Source organism: Strix aluco, chromosome 1 (genome assembly GCF_031877795.1).
Source record: "Strix aluco isolate bStrAlu1 chromosome 1, bStrAlu1.hap1, whole genome shotgun sequence".
Lineage (NCBI taxonomy): Eukaryota > Metazoa > Chordata > Aves > Strigiformes > Strigidae > Strix > Strix aluco.
Window position 1 is genome coordinate 80,066,432 of NC_133931.1, and position 23,813 is coordinate 80,090,244.

The 23,813-nt window shown below is 40.3% G+C and overlaps 1 protein-coding gene across 7 annotated transcripts in view; it reads right to left on the reverse strand.

Annotated features, from left to right (window-relative positions):
• Positions 1–23,813, reverse strand: part of CTNND2 (catenin delta 2) — a 696,862-nt gene that overhangs the window by 245,825 nt on the left and 427,224 nt on the right. For all 7 annotated transcript variants that reach the window (XM_074826001.1, XM_074825966.1, XM_074825976.1 and 4 more), the window contains one exon: positions 18,272–18,466. In XM_074826001.1, the coding sequence (XP_074682102.1) occupies positions 18,272–18,466 (195 nt within the window). The remainder of the gene's footprint in view (positions 1–18,271; positions 18,467–23,813) is intronic.

Below are 23,813 nucleotides of genomic sequence, written 5' to 3' on the forward strand. Positions count from 1 at the left end.
AATGCATTACCGGTTTTGAGCTGCTTAACCAATAGATTTAAACTGACCTAACACTTTTGTGACTCAAAAATCTTATTAATCTCTCTTGTAGCCCATTATCTTTCTGTTACAGCACCATGTACTAGAGATCCAGTCTGCTTTATGATTCTTATTAAACATGCAGTATTTCTGAACTAAAGTCCAGTCAATGGCAAGTGGCTTATCACTGTAAGGGGCCGAGGACCAATATCCACATGATCTTTGGCCTGGAAACAAATACAAATTAAATGCTGGCTCTGCTCAGAAGGAAATTCGGGCTGTTTGAAGTGGCACATGATCTCATGGTGGCTCCCGTTTCCCCCTGTCCCAAGACAACAAGAATACTTTCACCAACGGGAGTGGGCCCGGGTCCAGGACTACTTTTAGCTGGGTGAAAATCATATGTTAAACTGTAGGCAAAACCGCGTATTAAAGAGGCAGGTTTTCATAATAGATTTCTCAATAATTTCTTATTAACATGCACATTTACATTTTAAGAAAATAAATATTTAATATATTATAGGTCCATGAAAGGGACTTTAAACATTTTATCTCAAAGTGTCAGCAAATGAAATACAGTGAGCTTTAAATACAATTACAGCAGTGTTATCTGACCTAGTATTTGTCAAAGTTACAACACCCGAAAATTTTAAATTTGTATCAAATCTTCCCCTCAATTCTAATTTTTTTCTTATGGTTCTGATAATTTTACAATAACAAGTATTATCTTATAACTTTGTTACAAAGATAGATAAGTGGGATCACCCATCATTGGGAGTGTTCAAGGCCAGGCTGGACCGGGCTTTGAGCAACCTGATCTAGTGGAAGGTGTCCTTGCCCATGGCAGTGGGGCTGGACTAGATGATCTTTAAGGTCCCTTCCAACCCAAACCACTCTTTGATTCTGTGATTACATTAACTTATATAGCAACATTTTAGAAGTACTGCTTTTCCTTAAGAAATGAGTAATAAGACACATATAGACCTTTTCATAAAATTGCATCAGTTAAAATGCAATAACAGTATTAGCATATTGAAAAATCTCATGCACAGAGCATGTTAAATTCAGTGTTAGGAATACACAAGGGAAACATCACATTTTAACAGAAAATACACACAGTTCAAAATCAAAATTTGGTGCCTTGTGAGAAAAAGAGTAAAAAAACCCAGAGAAAATACTGGAAGTATTTTCAAGTGAAAAAGCAAAAACGTAATTGTACACTGACACAGCATACTCTTAAGTACTGCCACTCTGCAGAATATGCTGCTAGTTTTTGACACGTGGGGAATTGCAAAAAACCCTACAACGCTAATACTGCTGAAGACAAGAACTTCATTGTAATGTATATTGCTTTGCAAAATATTCCACTGCATTTCCCTTCCTCTTCTTTGCAAGACAGTTCGATGGAAATCGTGTTTGTTTTTAAATTCTTTGAAAACTTTTCTATTTTCTCTTTTGTCTTGTTATCAAAATAGGTATTTTTATGAACTGAAACTAGCTGTTGCCCTAACACCTACATGCTTTTTGAGTCACTCCGATTCATTTCTCAAATTATCTTCCTAGCAGTCTGTTACTTCCTTTTGAATTTTATCACAATGAACACAGAAGTGCCATAGTCAGAATATGAGAATGAGACAAATATATGACTTAGTTAAACGTTCACCTATCAGCTTGTTTGGCCAGTGTTACCCAGATCAATTAAAAGAAAAAACAAAACCCAAACAACTAACACTTTAGAAGAACTTTTACATGTAACTTGACTACAGCCCCCTTCATGGACTGTCGACGGGTTAAGCTTTAGCAGACATTTTTACACTAACAGTTTCATGTAGAATTGAAGCAAAGCCATCTCCTACCAATACATTACTCTTGCTTTAACAAACCCTTTTGTCAGCCAGACTTACTGACTGTAGTGTAGCTCTTTAGGCTATGGCAAACTTTCCGTCTGTTGAGATCTCTCTTCTATTTAGCTATTAAAACAGCAAAGCCATAGTGACTATGTCTATTAAAATAAATAAAATCAGAAGTCCATTTGCCTTGCCCAGCAAGAGCAAGCCTTCATTGAGCACAGGGGCATCCAGAAGACACACACTTGGAGTGGCCCAGAAAGCATTCATGTACCAGCTATATTTGCAGATGGTCATGAAACCTTTTTACATGTTTTTAAACTGAAGACACTTACCCCTTTCTTTAACTTTCACATTTGACTCTCCTCTCAAATCTAAACCACCTACACCTCAACCAGAATCAGCTCATCATAGGTAAGACACAATACTACTTTGACAAGGATCAGGGGTTTGTCCCAGCAAGGGAAGACAGGAGTTAACAGAAGTGCTGTTTCTGGAGAAATGGGCTGCTTCCCCCAACTCTGCACCAGCCACCAGCCCAGCCTTCCCGGGATCTGCCCTGGCTGAAGCAGGATCATGGCCAAGTCACGTTATTACCCTGGGTCTACGGTGGACCCTATTCTGCCTCTGCATAAAGGCAAAACCACAGTCACGTTGTGACCTTTGAAGAAGCAGGTCTAGTTCTGTGGACACCTTGACACCCTGTTGGTTTAACAAGAAGCTTGGAGGTAAAGGTGTCCACAAAACTAGATCTGCTCCTGGTCTTCAAAAGTCCCAGAACTTACAAGGAGATCAAGATTAAAATCAAAGAAATAAAAGGCCTCAAAATCTTACTTACACTGTATCTTGCCTTGCCAAGTGACCACCCATGTAAGCACTGTTTTTAATAAGTGACTGCTGCCCCACTTTTAAAAAACTTAGATGGAAATTCAGTGGTTGATGACAGATACATCTCACAAGTTCTGCTCTGCTCCTTTTGCACCCATCAGCCTATCCACAGCTCCTTCCAGGGACTGCTCAGCACAGTGGCCTTGCAGAGGCACACGGAGAGGGCAACTGGCAATTGGCTGCCCCTTCCAAGCACCCCAATCCATGCACATGAGAGGGGCTTGTACAGACCACAGCCTGCAACGCTGACAAGGCTTGCACTGACGGAGGGTCACAGCACCCACTCTGCTGCAGCTTGCAGATACTGACTATAGCAAATAACATGCTCAGTAGTAGGCCAGTAAATCTCTATACTTCCGTGACATTTTAAACTTCAGCGTAAGAACCATGCTTGAGGAGAATTTTAATTTTGGGTTGTGAAAAGGGTTTCACTGAGAATTTCCGAAGTGAGCATTTTGCACTGTGCAAATCCAGAACTACAGTCTCAGTGAAAAGATTTCAGTTTGTCACCTAAATATTTAAGATCTTGTTTTAATCTGGCATGTCATTAATACCTTAAAAATACTGTATCACCTCAACCCTTCACTACAGAAGCACCAAAATCACATCCCAAAAAAAACAGAGCGTCTGGGGTACCACACAGATATTTAATATGTTCTTACAAATCCTTGCCAAAGAGAAAGAAAAGCCCTTTTTAACTATAATGAAAACCCTCCAAAGACCTGATGTACGCCCTGATTATGGTTCTCTTGATTGAAGAAACAGCATACAGAAAACCTAGCCTTTATAATTTTCTACGGCTTTTGCATAGCATTAACAAAGATATAGCAACTTTTATATTAATGCTGAAAATTTAGGTGTATGACTAAATATACTCACAGGCTCATAATGAGATACTCAACTTAGAAATTCACTTTTAGATTTTGTATCTTCTTTTAAAATCTGTGACAGCTCTAGAAACAATTAACAAAATCCAAAAAGCAAGAAGACGTTGATTTAGGCAAGGATGCTACTGCACCATACCTAAGTATCTTAGGAAGACCAAATTCACATAAGAACTGCTAAAAGGTTCAGACTTTCTAGAAGTCAGAGGGCATTTTGCCCAGTCAACATACGTAGGATCAGACCTTCAGAGAGGGTAAACTTGTGATTTATGAGACTTATATTGCTTGGCTGATGCTGCTGTTTGATTTGTGGATATTACCTTGCAAAATTTTCCTCTTATTATTCTGTATTAGAGATTCAGCTGCTGTGTTAACCTTCTCCTTGTGCCTTTCACAGATTTCACAATTCTTTAGGTTTTTTTCTTTTTTTTTTTCTTCACTGATTTGCACCTGCAGTTGATTCTTACTCTCATGTGAAAGTTGAAAATTTGATCCCAGTAAGATGTCCTTTCTATGTCTACCATCCCTCCACGAGTTCATAAATGATACAAATGCAGTGCATTCTGTTGGTAGCAAATATATAGGAGATTTATAAACCAGATACTTTTCCCATCCAAAACACCATAAAAATAACACAGTGCATTCTCTGTCAATTAGGAAACAGAATTCATCTAGTTTGGGAGATACAAACACTTTTTATCTCTAAATGTTACGTGAGTGTTTTAGAGCATGCACCAGCTTTTTTGCAATAAAAGTTTTACCAAGTAGATTATAATCAAGCTAGGAGCAAATCAGCAATCCAAAGTAACAAGCACAAGCAGTTAAGTTTAACACTGTTCAAGATGTATGATAATACATATATAATAATAATAAATTTGTTTAGCAGTTACTTTTAGCAGCACTTTTCCACATTGGAAATGTAAGAGAAATACATGGTTGGGAGATCCTGAAATATTTACTGAAAGAGTAATAACCCATAACTGATATTAGCAACTACCTCTAAGGTAGTTAAGATTTTATGAAGGCATTATCATATCCTCTGTTCATTTCATACTTTAAACACACAAACTGAGAGCAGAGCAAAAAAAAAAAAAAACCTCTAAAGGATTTCAAGATACAAGGCTTTGATTTAGATTTAAAATACTCAGGACCTTGCGCAGATATCGACACCACAGAAGTCTTGTGCAGCTTGGCAACATTACTACATAACTTCTTGTAGTCAAAACAGGAGAAATACAGTCAAAACTACTGCAACTTTCTATTCTTCTTGTTTTCCATTTTCTCCTCCCTCACTTCTCCCACTCTTTATTTTGTGCTATTTAGTTGCTGATCTTGCAATCAAAACTCCAGTCTCCAAATTCTCAGCCAGAGAGAAAGAAAAAAAACCTGTAAGCAAATCTTTCCTTGCACCCTCACAGGATGGGCTCTTCTCCATCCAGCCAGCCTTTGCTCTCAATGCATCAACCTTTCAGGGCTTCTGGGATGGCATCAAACTCCACACAGTCAATTGGAAAAGCCTCCTTCCCTCTGTTACCTCCATGTCCTTTCCCCCTCAGTGATTTCCAGTTCTGCTTCACAGACTCAGCTAGCCTTCTTCCCCCTAATTTTCTGCTGGTTCCAGCTTTCTCCAGATGTTCATATTTTGTGTATATCAGGGGAAATACAACCTCCTTCCCTCCAGTCAGCTCCACCATGCTCAGGTCAGCACCTTCAACAGCTGGGCATGGCAAACAGGCAGTCTCCCTCCTGTACCAGGTATGCCTTTTTAAGGGAACATAACATGCCATACAGGGGCAATACAAGCAAACAAAAGAAACAGATACTGAACAACATGGTACTTAGCAAAAAAGGTCTCTTTTCCACTCACAAACATGTTAGTCACAGTTTCCTCTGGTACTGGTTATACCTGGCTGTCACACCTACTCGTAATTAGTGTCTACATGCTGTTGCAGCCATGTATTCAGTAACATTTTTACCATCAGATGTTTCCATGACAAGGCAAGAAGGAAGCCTTTTTATCAAGGCAACATCCATGTCTCTTCCAGATGGCATCACAGGAGATTTACATTGTTCATACTTTCCCATCTCATCTTCAAAACCAGAGGTAGCTGCTTAGCTGCTATGCTATTACTTCTATGGGAAGTACTCGGTGCATCTCTGAATTAGTTAACAGGTTGATTCCCACCGCTGGCAGTTGCAGAGTACTAAGCCTAGTGAAGATCATAAACATGCTCAAAGTGATTGTATACCCCACTGATGAATTATTAGCCATTTGTGATTTGATTCTTTCAAAAATCTTAAAATTACCTCCTGACCATCGCTGTATTTACATGCCACTGTTTTCCAGAACAGCTCCTTGCTCCATAGAAACCAAGGAAACATCACTTGTGCTCTGCATATTGTCATGTTCAATATATCCTCTTCCAGTGCAAAAACTGACAATCTTTGAAGACTGAAGAACTGAAGTTGCTACTGCAGTGATGTATCCTTTCATTTTGATATTCTAAGAGTGTTCTTTAGATCTGACACTAATTGTTACAATAAGGCTGAATGTTCTTTTGCTTAGAAACTGATGTTTTTCCACAATGAAGAAAGAATTGGTGAAAGAAAATACTGCTTCCTCGATTTCTGAGCTATTCGTCTCTTTAGAGAACAGCTGGTGTCTGGTCACTTTGAAGACTCCTTTTGTCTATATTACTCCACTTCAGTTCGTACATTCTCACATTGTCTGTGTCTTAGTTTCCTTTTCACCCTTATTTTTTGTTTGAAATACATACCTCTTTTCCCTTTTATTGAACAGTTCCATTGCGGGGAAGACTTATAGCTGCCATTGCCTGACCTGTAGCATATGGAATAATTTTTAATTACCAATTTAGACTTAGTATTTCTTTACTAGTACTTATTTTATTTATGGACTCAAGTATGTGATTAGCTTGCACCTAGTTTTGTTAGGGTTAGCAGTGGAAGCAAATACATACCTTATGAATAAAGTCACCTATATAAAGATTTTTACACCTCTGAAGCAAATTTTAATGAAGAAATAGGTAGACAAGTAATTCAGTGAGCAGCAATGGTGACAGAGTTTGTATCTAAGATATCTGTATTTCAGTTCAATAGATAAGGTGCCTGATATGAATGACTTCCGATCAAAGTTTATTTGCAGCTGTGCTTGATGCGACTTCAGTGAAACCTGAAGTGCAACCTCTGCCACAGCCAGTTCTATTACAAGGCTTCACTGTGTGACCAACCTCACATCCCCACATCCAACTTTCTCAAATCCTATATCCTTCCCTTCAGTCGTCCTCCACCATCAGGTTCCAGAGTTACAGGGTGTCCATCACAGTAATACAGCCTGTATCTCAAAAGCATATATAGCTAAAGCATCATTTTGAAATCCATCTAGTCTGAGGGGACACCAGGGTTTTGTGCAGGTATTAGGATGCTCAAGCAACTATATGTTTTCAGTTATTTCAGATTCTCAACTCTCTGACTCAAGACAGGAGTGATTTCTTTCCTTCTTTACAACCAAACAGGGCAGAAGCCATGTTTTTCAAGTTTTCGGTATTAAAAAATATAATACTCCCTTCCACCTCTAGGAACTGACAGCATTTTAAGTCTGCCAGATTTTAATCTCCACTAATATATGCAACTTTCATTCTCAGACTCAGCGTCTAGCATGTTTCAGTGATGCTGCTCTGCACAAAAAAAGTGATGCTTTCACATAATGTGATAATCAGATGCCAACTTTGGCTGCTAAAGGTGTTATGCCAAGATCTTTTCTCAGATTGCCTCTTGTTTCTCTGAGTGGCATCCCTCAATTTGGGGAGAACATGCAGTTTAATTTATTTGTTACATGAGCATTTAAACAGAGAACGTAACAACTGCCAAGGCCCTTAAAAGCAAATGCTCTTTCAGAATTTGAGATACTAAAATTCATCATGCCAGGTTTCTCACAACCCTGAGCAATAGCACTATGCAAGACATACACATTTCCTCCTCTTTGTAATGCTACACAGTTTCACATTGTGCTCATGGGACATAATGACCATAATGATCACCCAATCACAGCAAAAACACATAGACCATACTACTGCCTATAGACTAGCCTACTGCAACTAAATTTCTGGTTTCACTCCAAATTCACCTTCTCTTGAAAACCCTCTGTTAAAAGTTTCCTGTCCAGCTGGACAACATAAAATAGAACACATGGACAGTAGTGACAATCGTTATTAAAAAAAGTATAAATATTATGAGACAATAACAGATTAACAGCCTGCACTGCATCATGCTAAATCCATCACGCACATGGGTGTCCTCTTCAGATTTTGACTTCTTTCTATTTAGTACACTATAATCCTAAGTAATAAAATGGCTACTAATTTTTTAGAACACCTTACTGAGCTTCAGCTACATTAATTAATAGTTTCAACTCTAGAGAGTTATTTTACTATTAAGTTAACCACATTTGTATTCCAGTGCCAGACCATATGATATGTACACCTTAAACATTAACCTAACTTATGAAAATGACAGTTTGAAAGTTGCTGGACCCATTATAGTAAAAGCTAGCATCTTTGAATACTTGCTGTACTCATAAAAACTCCAACCCATGTAAGCATGTAAACATACAATAGAGGAAGAGACTACCTCTAAAAGTAGACAGTCTTATATTTAAAAAAAAAATAAAATTTACAGCTTGAGTTAAAAAAAAAAAAGGGCTGGTGATTTTTGAAGAGTGCCTTTAAATATAATGCTGCAGAAAGAATGATCCTCTAACAAAAGCATTAGTCATCTTGAAGACATTACTGGGTAGTTACTTCAGGCACAGCATTGTGTTTTTTTTCCTGCAAAGATTTACAAGAAGATTTATGAAAGGTGTTTCAACTGCTTCTTATTTCATGAATGACAACCCCTTATTTCTACACAACACTGAAGTAAATAAAAGAGAATGAACATAGTCCTGCATTACTGAAGTCTAACGTGACCGGGCTTTAACCTAAGACTACACCTGTACAGTAAATAGATGATAAATACACAGACAGTTTCTGGCACAGAGTAGACATTGTATTTTCTCAGTAGTGGCAGATGAGATTTACAGGGATGTACTTCCCTGACCAAGATTTTATAATCACATTTCTCCCTCAATAGGTGGCAAAAGTCAAGGGACATCTAAGAAGCATTCAGATACGCTCTAAGTCATCCTTCTATTAAAAAAGGAGGATAGAAGAGTTAGAAAATACACAGGACAAACCACAAGTCTCTGGAAGTATCCTGTTCATGGGACTGAGGATGGAGGCTGTGGATACTGACCATTTTAAAAGGTTTCCATTCTGAGCAACAGTGGAATCTGGGCTGTCTTCAGATGGGTACAATTCCACTATGGAACCCAACCATGGGCTCAATACTTTGGAGCAATGAGTATCTTATTTGGAGAAATGCTTCTCCACTATAAGGGGGATATTGCTCACACCTTCATTACAAAGGTGGTTCTGCAGGGTTTTTACCTTCTGCCACTTTCCTCCTCTCTCATTGCTCTTGCCCACAGCTTCACAGCGATCACTGTCTTTTATTATACTTCTGCCAAAATTATAATAGGAAAGAAATAGAATTTTTTTAAAATTATTTTTTCTCAGATAAGATGCCACTGTACGTGGAAAAAGAATCACCTAAAAACATATATGCAAGAATGTAACACAGATAAGACTATACCAGACACCCTGGATCTGTCAAATGAAATGCGATTATGACTTTGCATTGCTTTGAGGTGATTTGTTATTCACTATGCAGATCACTAAGGTATTTCGTGCTCAATTTACTTCGTACTGAAGATTTGTTCCCCGCTTGTTTCCTATAATTCTCTCTCCCAAAGCAATGTTATCAAGTGGATGTCAGTTAGGAATACAGGTCTATTATCACAACATTACCAAACTAATAGAGATGCAGTGGTAGGAATAATTTTTCTTTTTAATTTCCCCGAAAACATTATGTCCTATAGCCAGAACTCCATGCTGTGTGATTTACCAGCATGATGATCCTCAATTAATCTGCAGCTGTGGCATCACAGTATGCCCCTGCACAGCACATCAGCTTGTGACAAAGCAAAAAACAAAACAAACAAACCTGTCCCCCAACCAGAAAAAACCCACAACCTAAGCAGAAAGAAGTGATGTTTGGTATTTATTACCTAACTATTGCACTTTAGGACTGAACAAAAACTAAATAAAGATTTAAGAAGCAGTATAACAGACAAAGGATTTAATCCAAACAGGGCAATTCAAAGCTGATTTTTTCTGTTGCTCCTCCTTTTTGCCTATGTGACAACTTTAAAGCCAAATAAAGAAAAAAACATTTGAAATGAAGGTTCCCTTTTTACTTTCAGATTAAGTATTTGTAATACAGGAACAAGCATGTAACATGTGGCTTTTCATCAATAGCTAGATGCTGCTCTGAAACAAAAGTAAAACTATACCAGTGCACTCATTGATACTGTAAGAATGTGAAAACACCTAACTGCATATATATATAGGAAATTTTTTTTCCGCTCTAACCCCCTTAAAATTCCTTTTACTTATTAACCTGAAGTCTATGGAATTGCAATTACATCTGGTTAACTAAATTGCGGTTCCAGGACAAGAAGCAGTACTAACACAACCTGTGAAAGGATGAGATAGCTGTGGGGTAACCAGGACATAAACTGCCCTGTGGACACTGCCACGGGTGATGTACAAGGCTCAAACTCCGAGTCTGATTCCCAGAGCTGAAGTTATGTTTGCATGCCTTGCAGGTGTAGAAAGCTGTGAAGCAAGCCCTCTATATCGGATTCATCATGACATTAAAATTGGAGTCCCACAGTGTCATTTTTACATAGTCTTGTTTCAACATAAGAATGCTGTGTTGATTTTCTAAATGTTTTTCACCATCTTTAAGCCAACTTCAGTGATTTGAAATGGCTACAGAGAACAACTTACCAAGGGACTGCTTGCTATAAGGTATTATAAATGATTATCAAAAAGATATTTCTCAAAGCAAACTTTAGAAAAAAAAATCTCGTATTTGTTTCAGGTATCACCTGAATACCAAGTACAAGGTCCTGCACCTGGGTTGGGGCAACCCCTGGTGTCAGTACAGGCTGAGGGATGAAGGGATTGAGAGCAGCCCTGACAAGAAGGACTGGGGGGTACTGGTGGATGAAAAGTTGGGATGTGAGGTGACAATGTGCACTTACAGCCCAGAAAGCCAACCATATCCTGGGCTGCATCAAGAGAAGCATGGGCAGTCAAGGGAGGTGATTCTGCCCCTCTCCTCTGCTCTGGTGAAACCCCACTTGCAGTACTGTGTTCAGCACTGGGGCCCCCAACATAAGGACAAGGACCTGCTCGAGTGGGTCCAGAGGAGGCCATGAGGATGATCAGGGGGCTGGAGCACCTTCCTTGTGAGGACAGGCTGAGAGAGTTGGGGTTGTTCAGCCTGGAGAAGAGAAGGCTCTGGGGAGACCCTGTCATGGCCTTTCAATACTTAAAGCTGGCTTATAAAAAGATGGGCACAGACTTTTTTAGTAGGGCCTGTTGTGATAGGACAAGGGGTAACAGTTTTAAACTGAAAGAGGGTAGATTTGGACTAGATATAAGGAAGAAGTATTTACAATGAGAGTGGTGAGATCCTGGAACAGGTTGCCCAGAGAAGTTGTGGATGCTCCCTCCCTGGAAGTGTTCAAGGCCAGGTTGGATGGGGCTCTGAGCAACCTGGTCTACTGGGAAGGTGTCCCTGCTCACTGCAGGTCAACTAGATGATCTTTGGAGGTTCCTTCCAACCCAAACTATTCTATGATTCTGTAATACTGTTATAAACTACTTCATAACCACCAAAAAAGAAAAACCTTTAAAGGTTAAGAGTTTAAGGTTAAAAACCTTAAAAATGGCTAAAGAACAGTTCATCTGTAAAAGCAGATGTAGGAAAACACTATCAGCTTGCGATGCTACATAACTGCAATAAAGGAGGCTTAATTATTTTTGAAAGAAGAGTAAAGTATAGGACACCGATGTCTAACTTTTTTCATATGGCCAATTTTTCAAATACTGGAAAATTGCTTCACAATATGAAAAAATCTTCACCTTTAAATAATGACTTCTAAAAATATCAAACATATCCAATACTTTATTACATATGAAGACAAATATTTACAGTCTTGTGAAGATGAGATACTCTGGCTCAGTTCGTGCATCCTTTGTAGCCTCGTGCTCCTTTTGTAAGGGACAGCAGAGGAGCTAAGAGACATGACAAAACGTTGAGAATCAAAGAAAGCCTCAGCTGGACCAGAATAAAAAACATGCAGCAAATTAAGTACTTGGGTGTTTGGAAGCAGCATTAAGAAGTCCATACAACATCCTTCTCTGTCCTTGCTGTAGAAATCTCAATTGAAAAAACAAAAATTAACTTGCACCTATTCAGCAGTTAGTGTTCCAGCAGACCGCTGGCTCCCTTGCTGGCAAGGCAGAGCCATCTGGCAGCAGAGCAGCACTCCCTCCCGGAGCAAGGCAAGGTCTCTGCCCTTCTGTGCTGGCAGCAGATGGAAGGCAGGGCAGAGGCAAGGAGCTGGTGGGCTGGTGCAGCTTTCCAGCAGCAACTCCACAATGCCAGGCTTCTGTCTACCAGGTCAACAAGATGGAAGTTCAAGCGGTTTGGGCGTGTGGCTGCCTTTCCTAGAGGGAGGGAGCTCCCAGGGAGTGGGGGTGAATGGCACGTGAACCTGGAACTGAGAACAGGAGGCCATCGGGCACCGAAGAGCTGGGACTGCCCTGTTTTGCTTGTGCAATGCAAACAAGGAGAGGGGGGAGAGGTCGGAGCCATCTGAACACCCACAAGCCAGAAAACTAGCAAGCTCCGCTTCCTGAAAAAAAACAAACCCAAACAAACCAACAATGCAATCAATTTTGTATGGGATGTTCCTGTCAGGGTGGCAGAAAAAGGGGTTTTTGCTTCTCACTTTCCTGCCTCTCCTTTAAGTTCTGAATAGAGACCTAATCCTCAGCACAGGCACCTCCTAAGATGCAACAAGGACGCAGAAGACAGAAACAGACCAGCCATGTTGTGAGAAAGCCACCAACTCAGTGATAAGAAAAGGAACGCAAATTTTCCTTGTAAATCTTGGCCTCAGACACTGCTTAACCTCCAGGACAGCAAAAGCCTGGGCCAAGTGCAAAGCAGCAAACACCGGCATGGCCATCTGGGTCCTCTTCCCATCCCTCCAGCAGCATGTGTAATCTGTGAAGAAAGACTGAACTCTGGGAGCAAATGCTGCCCCTACCCCACTAAAGCAGGATACACTTTTACAGGAGAAAGACAATGTTACAAATAACTAGGAGCAGCGTTTGATTTAAGGCATCCCCCCAGTGCAGAATCCTTTCCTTCAGCTAATGAAGAACCAGGAAGGAGCAGGAAGGCAGGCAGAGGAGGACAGCATCTACCCAGAACCACAATGGTAATTCTCACCTTCCACCGTTTTTCCTGCGTCGTATCACAAGACAATGAAATACAGAGTTTTTCCCTGGCACTGGCAAGCGCCTGAACAGAAACCACGGCCAGGAGCAACATGTAACTCTTCCCACTGAAAAGGAGCCCCCTTGACTCTCCATGGTTCTCCTGACAGCACTCTCCCTCCACACAGAAACCCAGCTCGCAAAGAGCCACGTTACTGGTTTGCACCTACCATCACAAATTTCACAGGCCTCTCCTCTTTGATCAGCACTCTCCACCATGGCACCCAGGAGGTGGTGTTGCCTGCAGCAGCACAGCTTTTGGTAACAGACAGCTTCAGAGGCAGTGGTGCACTGGTGGAACCACCCAAGCATCAGTGGGAGGAACCTTGGGGAGACCTGGTCTCAAGGAGAGGAGGCCATCAGAGAAGCTGGAGGGCAGTCTGGCAACTACCTGCACACACAGGGACATCAGGCAGCTTTGGAGGTAGCACGAGAAGTGCTGCAGGAGTGCCCCTGCCCCACACATGCTCCCTGATGGAGAAGCCATTGCAAGAGCATGCTTGGTAAACCCTTCAAGTCCCACACTAAACCATTCTTCAGAGGCAATGCAAACTCTGACTGCTTATCCTTGCACTATTCAACCTCCTTTCAGTTAATCTTCCAGTTCAGAGTCCTCCTTTTAATTTCAGCAATATCAACCACAGACCATACTCCTCCTTTTCCTAACCATTTCTCCTTCTCTCTGGGAAGCACAGAAGAGTCCTCACAGTGCCTTAAGTGCTCTGTCCTCATCAAGGAGGCACTTCAGCTCCATGTACCCAGCACTCAAAACTAATGCTAACTGGCCATGTAACCGTACAAGGCTGCTGGACTTCCCATGATCGAGGTCTATCACGAGGCCTTCCCCACAGTGACCTTCAGGTGCCAGAGGCAGAGACTGTCCTCAGGCTGTACATCCCGAGGCAATCCTTAAACTTTCTTCAAGGCCATCAAGGTTCCCCTGGTGATACTGCGATGCGTACATCCTTCATAGAGCTGAGGAGGAAAGGTTCACTCCTCCGGTGTAATTGCTGGTTCATCCTTGCCACGTGTGAGGCTGAGGACAAAGATACTCACCCACAGCCCCTGAAGCCAGCAAGCACTCTCAAAGCATGAGAACTCTGCAGGTTTTGAGATCTAAATGTCCACAGCTAGCCAGCATCACCAGTGCTTTTAAGCAGCAGCACTTATTTAATCTGATAAAGCCCATTTGTAGAGAGTTTGGAATAATCACAGACCTTCCATTTACCACCCTTCCCTCCCAGACTGTGGGGGACAGCACTCTTTCAAAGCTTTCAATAACTTTATCCAGAAATCACATCTGTTTTACAGAAGAGGGCTATCTCTTCCACTGAGGGACCACAACAAAAGCAAGTGTTGTTATGCACTTCCAAACAGAGTGCCACCAGCCTCCAGAGGGTGATGGTAACTGGTCCCACAGACCCCACCACTGCTGAAGCCACGCTCCCCTGCTGCAGGTCAGCACTGACAGTCCAGGACCTCAGCAGCAAAGCTCGTTTCTCCTCAAGGAAGCTATGGAAATCCCAGGTTTGCAAAATAGCGAGATTCTGCCCGCTTGGACTTGTTTCATGTTCAACATGAATAACTAAGGACTAAATCCCTAGTCAAAACTTCTAAATCTGCAAATAAGCGAACGATCACCAATTCTGTGTCCCACTCTCTCTGAAAGGCAATCTTTCACTCCTCTTAAATAATAGCCCTCTTCAAATGCCAGTGGTGTTCATGTAAACATCCCATCAAATAAGCTTAGCTCTACTATTTTTAACTTAGGATTTAAATTAATAATGCAAGGCCTTTAGGTTTATAAGGAAAGTAAGTAATGCACCTGCCTGGACAAAAATTATTAGTGTTATTTGGTTGGGTTACAAATACAAATTACAAGTTGCTATTCAGTAAGTAAATTAATTCATTATTTATATTATGTCTGAGTACTCCCTCCAAGCACATCTTTTGTGGATTACAATTTCATAAGTAGAATTTCACATTTATTGCTACTTTTAGCAGAGAAATTTGGGTTGGTACTTTTTATATGAGAGAAGGCATTACCCTATGAAGATCAAAAAGGATTAAGTAAAAGCTACCGACCAAAAAAGCCTATGCATCTACTGCTGTCAAGTTTGAAAGATTATTTTTACCTTAGACAGCATGACAGTAACACACCCTGTCATAATTTAAATGACAAAGTGATGGAAGAATTCACCCTGACCCTATCTAAAGTTATGCCAGTAAGAGATGTTCAGTAAGCTCCTACTCTTTTGTATCTTCTGCAATATGCAGCCCTTAGTGCAGAACTATAGTCAAGCATTTCATTCATGAGTGAAATACAAGGAAAATACAAAAGTAAAAAAAAAACAAAACAAAACAACCCCCCCCCCAAAAAAAACATTAAGTAAATAGAACAAACAATTTAGTTTACCCTGTAGAGAAATTTTAGCTTATTGAATTCTGCTCACTGAATGTTGATTCTCCTATGGGATGAAAAACTCTGAGTGGGCTTTATCCTTATTTGTGTAAACATTCCTGAATGCAATAAGTATTTAAGAGCTTACAAAAGAGAAAGAGGTGATGTCTATATTAAAAAACCCCAGAAATTTCCATTCTGTGAGTCACTTAATCTTCCAAATAAAGTGAAATTTTCAAAGTCAGGAAGAATGTTCTCTTTAAAAAAAAAACAACACAAAAGTAAATGGTTTGCAAGTCTAACTAGCATAATTTTTGTTTCTAATTGGCAATGTTAGCTACAGAGAAAAAAAATCCAGGTTTTGGACAAAGTCCTTAGACTAAGTTTGCCTTCCCTTTTATTCCGTCAGATGTGGAAAAGCATGTACCATCTTCATGATTAAAGGTACTGTTGTAATTGACAAAAGAATGTGAACTATGGTCTGTAAAGGAGCACACTGAAGCCTTAAAGCTCCCTACCACTGCCTCTCACCCCGGTGCAACTCATGCACACAGAAGATACAGGCCATGGTATATATCTTCAAGGAGTACACAGCAATCTACATCCCTCATATAACAAATAGTCAAGACAAATAGCTATTCAGTCCTACAATAAAAACCACTTAAGACAACTCAACGAAGAAATAAAAAGTTGTATGTGCCGAACTTCAGTTGAATTGCTTCCACTTCTTTCTTCTAATCTGAGAAAATTTGTATGGTCTCCATCAGAAGGGATATGTTCCTATGGGCATTTGTGGTAGAGGCAGGAGTCTGAGAGCTGATCTGATCCAGCCCAAAATTCCCTGAGAGTGCTGACAGCTCTTCAGCTGTTGTGTGATAGGCTGACTCTTCAGGTTGTGTGATAGGCTGACAGCATCTGCAGCTAACAGCTATCGACGGAGCAACAGAATAACTGGCCTGGCACACATCCACCTGCTTTTATTTCCCCTGACCCTAATGATATGGGTGGAGGGGGAAAGTGATGGAGGATCAACCCAACACAAAGCTGGACTGATGGGGTCATTCTTCAGAATGAGCCTGGAGCAATGTTCAAATCCATATCCCAAATGGCAAAACAAAATTCACCTTCACAAGGCCCATTTCTGCTACTCAAATCAGAGTATTTTTTTTCAGCTTTTCCTCTTCCCTTCTGCAAACCCGTCTTCAGGTATCACCCAGTAACATCCTGCGTCCCAGTTTCATTCACTATAATTGTGATCCATGTTGACAGGGTTTCCTTCCTTATGGAGGTGTTGTGAAGATTACAGTCACAAGACAGCCTGCTACTTCAGCACAGAGAACCAAGGGATATTTTGCAAGCAAAACAAGAAAACCTCCTTAGGGCATGCTGGGAAAAAGAGCATCATATAGGAAATATGAGGCAGCCACATGTGGAACATGAGGCTTAAAGTTCAATATAAATAATTGCTTCAGTCAGTATCAGTGCCTCCGCTGCTCAGTGACTTAGGCAGAGGTCTTGTGCCCTTCTTGTCCCCTTCATGCAAAGAATAGTAATCTCTTCTCATATACATGTATGACTCTACACAAAACATATACTATGGTAGTTTCTTTAACACGAAGGAAATGGTGTAATGGTGTTCTTCAAAAAGTATAAAGCTGTTACACTAGAGAATTCTGTGAAAAAACTTATTTTTAAGGATTTTCTCCTCTACTCTGAACACCCAAAATGTGCATAAGGCAATAGAAATTTCTGGACATGCAAAAACTGCCAGCTTTGACCTTGTTTGGTTTTAAAAATAAAAAAAAATAAACTTTCAAAAGAAAGTAAAGCATCTTGCTCTAAAAAGTTCACTTAACTTTTTCTTGATGAAAATGGGAGTGATCTGAGAATGGACATAATCTTCCCTCTCTGATCAACACAGCAAAGATAAAACACCAGAAATACTTACAATTCCTAAGGCAAGTTCTTTCTACATCTGCTTTAGGCTATTTTGGCTGTAGCATTTATGTACTCTAATTATTTTGTGCATTAAATACCATAAATATCCCTGTTGATTTGTGATCTATTTGTGGGTTCCAACATACAGCTGTATTTCATTTGGTTGAGAGGACATTCTGCAAGTAGGACTTGTACACCAATGCATTTCATGGACAATCATTATTATTTATGGGTAAGCCAGTGATGCTAACAGCTTTTCTCTATGCCATAGTTCAATTTTATGTCTGTGTACCTATACGTAAGTGTACCTCTGTAGAAGAGATGAAGAACATTTATGTATGATTCACTTCAAAAGCAAGTGAACAATCCTTTAGCTTCATGTGGAAGGAACTTTGCAGTCCCTTTGCAACACACAAAATACCTTTGCAAGCAAAAAACCCTAGCAATTTCTTCAGAGACAACAGATTTTTCTGAAAGACAATATACAAGATTAATAAAAATATTCTCTCTCTCCTTATGAGTAAGCCCCCTCCCCAAATTAGCTTAACCTACTATACATACAGTACAACATTAAGTATTTCGCCATTTTGTGCATGCCTTTGGGGTTCTATTGATAGCTGCCATCTGCACAAGGTATTCTGTTTGACCGGCATGCACATAATACATTTTGTTTAGCACATCAGAAAGAGAAGAAGAATTAGTACTGAAGAATAAGGTATATCTCATAAAAAGACAACCATGCAAGTTACAGCCACCTACCTGTACTAGTGCGATATGTGCCTGTGTGTGCTGGTTGCAGAGGGTCCCCCTGACTCTGGCTGAGACTCCTCATAGGGGGCTTCTGATAAACTCTGTCTTCGTAAATAGGATCTATATGGTGTTCTGGAGACTGCAGTGCCCTTAACTCGGAGCCAAGGTGGCTGTGCTGGCTGCTGTAAGATGCCCGAGACCCAGCTGCAAATAGATTTATAAGAAACATTTAAGAGAGAGAAAAAAAGTGACAAATACAGGATGTGACTTTACTAAAAGCTTACTTGAAAACAGCACTTAAACACAAAAAAACCCCTTACAAAACAAAGAAATAAATGTTTTCAACATACAAACAGAAACAGCATGCAAGGGAGGCAACAGCTCCAGTTAATCACCTTAGTTATATCATCCAGCTGCCTGCATCTACTCCAAAACCTCACTTCTTCCAAGGAAACTACATATTTTACTTGGAGAGATAGGTGTCATGATACCATCCCTTCTTAAACAGACCAAAAGAACCCCAATCCCTCTCAAAAAAGCAAACAATAAATAAAAGAAAAAAAAATCCAAAAAACTGTGCAATCCAGGAACGTCTGAGACCAAAGGGGTCCACAGAAGAACCAGGAATGGGGGAGAAGAAAGGAGCAGTCAGAAGTAATTTCACATGTCATGCCTGTATCTTAAGATCTACAAATGAAACAAGCTAAAGCTGATGGATAGATGTAGTTATATACAGGCTGATCTTTTTGCTGCTTCTCTAAAGTACAACAGAATGGTCATGCCTTATCAACATTTTGCCCTCAACTGTTTATAAAAAAATATCATATTGCTAAGACCTTCTACAACTTAAATATCCTCTGAGGATAAATACATTAAACATGCCTCTTGGAAAAACTATTTTAAGGATACAGCGCTTTTTTTTTTGTAAATAATAAGATCAACTGGGATTGTATTAAAACATTTACTTATTCTACTATTAAAAATATTATTTTCTATCATGATATTTAAAAAAGAGACTTGTATATTTTGAGCTGTGATTACTTTTGTCACTTGAATCCCTTTGTCACTTAGGTACTTCAGTTCTGTGGTCCTTTAGCAAGATTCCCAAGGAGAGTCACAGGGAAGCCACACCAACATTACACATTTTTAAGGCAAGAATCAAGTAAGTACGCAACACTTGACAAAGGTTAGGTCTATACCACAAAGTGGTAACATGCTATCTAAATGTTTAGGAAAGCAATCCAAGATATAACTATTACACCCCTTGCTGATACTCCTGTGAGGTTAAAATCCTGGATGTGAGCATGTTCTACTAGCTTAGCTTGTACTACTCAGACCCCATTCCTACCACAAATCTCTACAACATTTATTGTGTTGACAGTGGTTTTGTTGTATAAACGAACACTAAATATTTTTAAAATGCAAAGCACAGATATAAAGTCATGTGTGATAGCAACACAGGGTAGAAATGAGAAAGATACACAGACATGACATTAAACTTTAATACAAATTGTCTGGAGGAAAAGAATAATTTATTCCATTTACTTCTTTGTAATCAGCTTGCACCATATAGGTGTTTTCTTCCAAATTTTTCAATGTATGTGCATGTTTTCAGTGGAATAGTATATTTGCATATTTTTCCCTTCAAACATTTTTCAGACTGACTTGCCATTAGCACACCACTGAAAGTAATTCTGTTGTTCCCCTTACTAGAAAGTCTGCCAAGAATCCCAAGGACATATTTTATCTGTAACTACTGCAATTATCCAGGAAGTTGATATTACTATTACAGAATTAAATTCTTCATGGTCCACATTTTCAAAATGCTCTTTAACCCCTGCATCTTTGAGACTGATTCTCAGAACAGCTGAATGGCTCCACCAAGGTCTAGTATTCTTCAGAGTGGCCTAAAATATAGCCTGTTATGATTATGTCCAAATTTCTCTGTGTACTTGGTTCAATCTGTATTCACAGGAAAAAAATACAGAAAAACTGAGGGCAGCATTTCAGAGGTTCAACTATTCATCAACAAACCAGACTTGCAACAGAATAAAGAATTACACCCCCTTCTGCAAGTACTGCACTTCTTTTATCCATTTACAAATTAACAATGCTCTTTGGAACAATAGATTTTCTTCTTAATCCTGCTTCCAGTGAAACAAAAGATTTTTCTCATTGAATTTAGTGGTAGTATAACTCAAATATTAACATGTTTTCAAACAGTTATGCTAGTCTTCTAGTGACGTGGGCTTAATTCCACCTCCTTCATACTCTACCGGTAGTTCTGAATCTGCAAGTCTAACCAGAAGTTCACTATTAGTTTATTATGCTAATACTAAACAGGTTTATTTACATACTGATCATGTAATTAAATTCAGTATTAGTTTATTATGCTAATATTAAAGACATTCATTTACATACTGCACATGTAATTAAGACTGTAACTCTACTGTATTAAACAATAAACATATGTATAAGCAGAGAAACTTCTTGACCAAAACACACTGCAGTTCAAGCAAACAAGACAAGGAAGATGTGACAAACAATAAAAGAAAAAACAACATAACTTGGCCTAAACCAGCTAAGTGGCAATCTAGAAATTACTTGAAGCCACCTGAATAACATTATGGGTAAACACCCCAAAAAAAGGTTTGAGAGTTAAAACTCTATCATGGAGTAACTGCCACTATTCCTCCAACATTTCAAGAAAATCAAGTATTTCAACAGATAATTAAAATATTTTCATTTTAAAAACATAAATACTCTCAAATCTCAAAAATTAAGGCCACTGGAACATACAGAATCACAGAAACATCTAGGTTGGAAAAGACTTTGAAGATCACCTAGTCCAGCCGTCAACCCAACATTAACAGTTCCCAACTACACCAGATCCCTCAGCGCTAAGTCGACCCTACTCTTAAACACCTCCAGGGATGGGAACTCCACCACCTCCCTGGGCAGCCCATTCCAATGCCTAACTACTCGTTCTGTAAAGAAATGCTTCCTAATATCCAGTCTAAACCTTCCCTGGTGCAACCTGAGGCCATTACCTCTTGTCCTGTCACTTGTCACTTGGTTAAAGAGACTCATCCCCAGCTCTCTGCAACCTCCTTTCAGGTAGTTGTAGAGGGCGATGAGGTCTCCCCTCAGCCTCCTCTTCTCCAGACTAAACAACCCCAGTTCCCTCAGCCGCTCCTCGTACCACATGTGCTCCAGACCCTTCACCAGCTTCGTTGCCCTTCTCTGGACACGCTCGAGTCATTCAATGTCCTTTTTGTAGTGAGGGGCCCAAAACTGAACACAGTAATTGAGGTGCGGCCTCACCAGTGCCGAGTACAGGGGTAAGATCACTTCCCTGTCCCTGCTGGCCACGCTATTTCTGATACAAGCCAGGATGCCATTGGCCTTCTTGGCCACCTGGGCACACTGCTGGCTCATGTTCAGCCAGCTGTCAATCAACACCCCCAGGTCCCTCTCTGACTGGCAGCTCTCCAGCCACTCCTCCCCAAGCCTGTAGCGCTGCTGGGGGTTGTTGTGGCCCAAGTGCAGCACCCGGCATTTGGCCTTATTGAAGCTCATCCAGTTGGCTTTAGCCCATCGCTCCAGCCTGTCCAGATCTCTCTGCAGAGCCTCCCTACCCTCAAGCAGATCAACACTCCCACCCAACTTGGTGTCATCTGCAAACTTACTGAGGGTGCACTCGATCCCCTCGTCTAGATCATCAATAAAGATGTTAAAGAGGAGTGGCCCCAAAACCGAGCCCTGGCAGACACCACTTGTGACCGGCCGCCAACTGGATTTAACTCCATTCACCACAACTCTTTGGGCCCGGCCATCCAGCCAGTTTTTTACCCAGCAAAGTGTGTGCTTATCCAAGCCGCAAGCAGCCAGTTTTGCCAGGAGAATGCTGTGGGAAACGGTGTCAAAGGCCTTACTGAAGTCGAGGTAAACTACATCCACAGCCTTTCCCTCATCCAATAAGCATGTCACCCTGTTGTAGAAGGAGATCAGGTTTGTCAAGCAGGACCTGCCTTTCATAAACCCATGCTGACTGGGCCTGATCATCTGCTTGTCCCGCATGTGTTGTGTGATGGTACTCAGGATGAGCTGCTCCATCAGCTTCCCGGGCACTGACGTCAAGCTGACAGGCCTGTAATTTCCCGGATCATTCTTCCGACCCTTCTTAGATATGGGTTTATATATCCAATCTGTCGGGACCTCCCCGGTCAGCCAGGACTGCTGGTAAATGATGGAAAGCGACTTGGCGAGCACCCCAGCCAGCTCCTTCAGCACCCTCGGGTGTATCCCATCAGGTCCCATAGACTTGTGTGTGTCTATGTGATGCAGTAGGTCACTGACTGTCTCCTGGATTGCGGGGGGGTCGTTCTCCCAGTCTCTGTCTTGTGGCTGAGGAGGCTGGATTCCCTCAGTACAACTAGTCTTGTTATTAAAGACTGAGGCAAAGAAGGCATTAAGCACCTCAGCCTTTTCATTAATATACTTTTTAAAGCGTATCTCTTAAAACACCTTTAGTTTCAAGCAAAACTGATACTTTTCTACAGACCTCAATATGCAATTCTACTACACTATTTCCAAATTATCAGATATCAATATTTAAACACAAAACACTAGCACCTTTTAATTTTTAGTTCTTAAATCTGGTTTAAAAAAATAATAAAATTTATAAAAAGATGGAACACAACCATTATTTTTAATGTTTCTATTAAACTGGTGTTTCAAAAAGTGGAATAGCAAGTTCTGTTTTCAATTAAAACCTCTTTTTCATCACTCTTAAAATTCTTACATGTATTAATTTATTCGAGTTTCAACTAAGGAGCAACAGGTTTTTATTGCATGTTTTATTTAAACATTAAAATCAGCTAACCATTAGCTATTAAACCAACAGTTATCTTTGTTGCTGGTGCTGTATCATATCCAGTAAAGCTCACACAGATAACTTTCAGGAAAACTAACACAATTAGAGCTGAAGTCAACAAAAGACTTGTAGATTTTTTATATCATTACCAAAAAAAGGGGGTGTGTGTGATGGATTTCAGACAACTGCATCCTACCTCATCTACATACTCAGCCCCTCCACCATACTGTGCTGCTACTCTGGAAGACACTGGAAAGACAGTTAAGATAATTGATCAAAACAAAGACCATGAACTCAAAGAATTAATGCCACTGAGAAAGAGAGGGGTGTAACACGCCTCTTGCCTGCATCCTGGGTTAGCAGCAGCTACATCCTTTACAACCTGAAGCTGCATGCTGATCTGTATCATCTGCTTCAAAAAAACTTGCATTAATGCAGTCTAAAGCTCACAGAGGTCAGAAAAGCAACAAGGTGAAAATGGAAAAGCAGCAGTCAATATACTACCAGGAAGCAATAAAACATCGGATTACCAAGGCCCATTAGCATTCTTGCATTCAAGGAGGCTTATCTCCCTCAGAAGTGGTTTCCCTAAACCTAGAGGCATCATGAACTCATGGCTCACCCTAAACCACACTTGTCCAAGCCCTGTTCTGAACCAGCTGCCATCCCTTCACT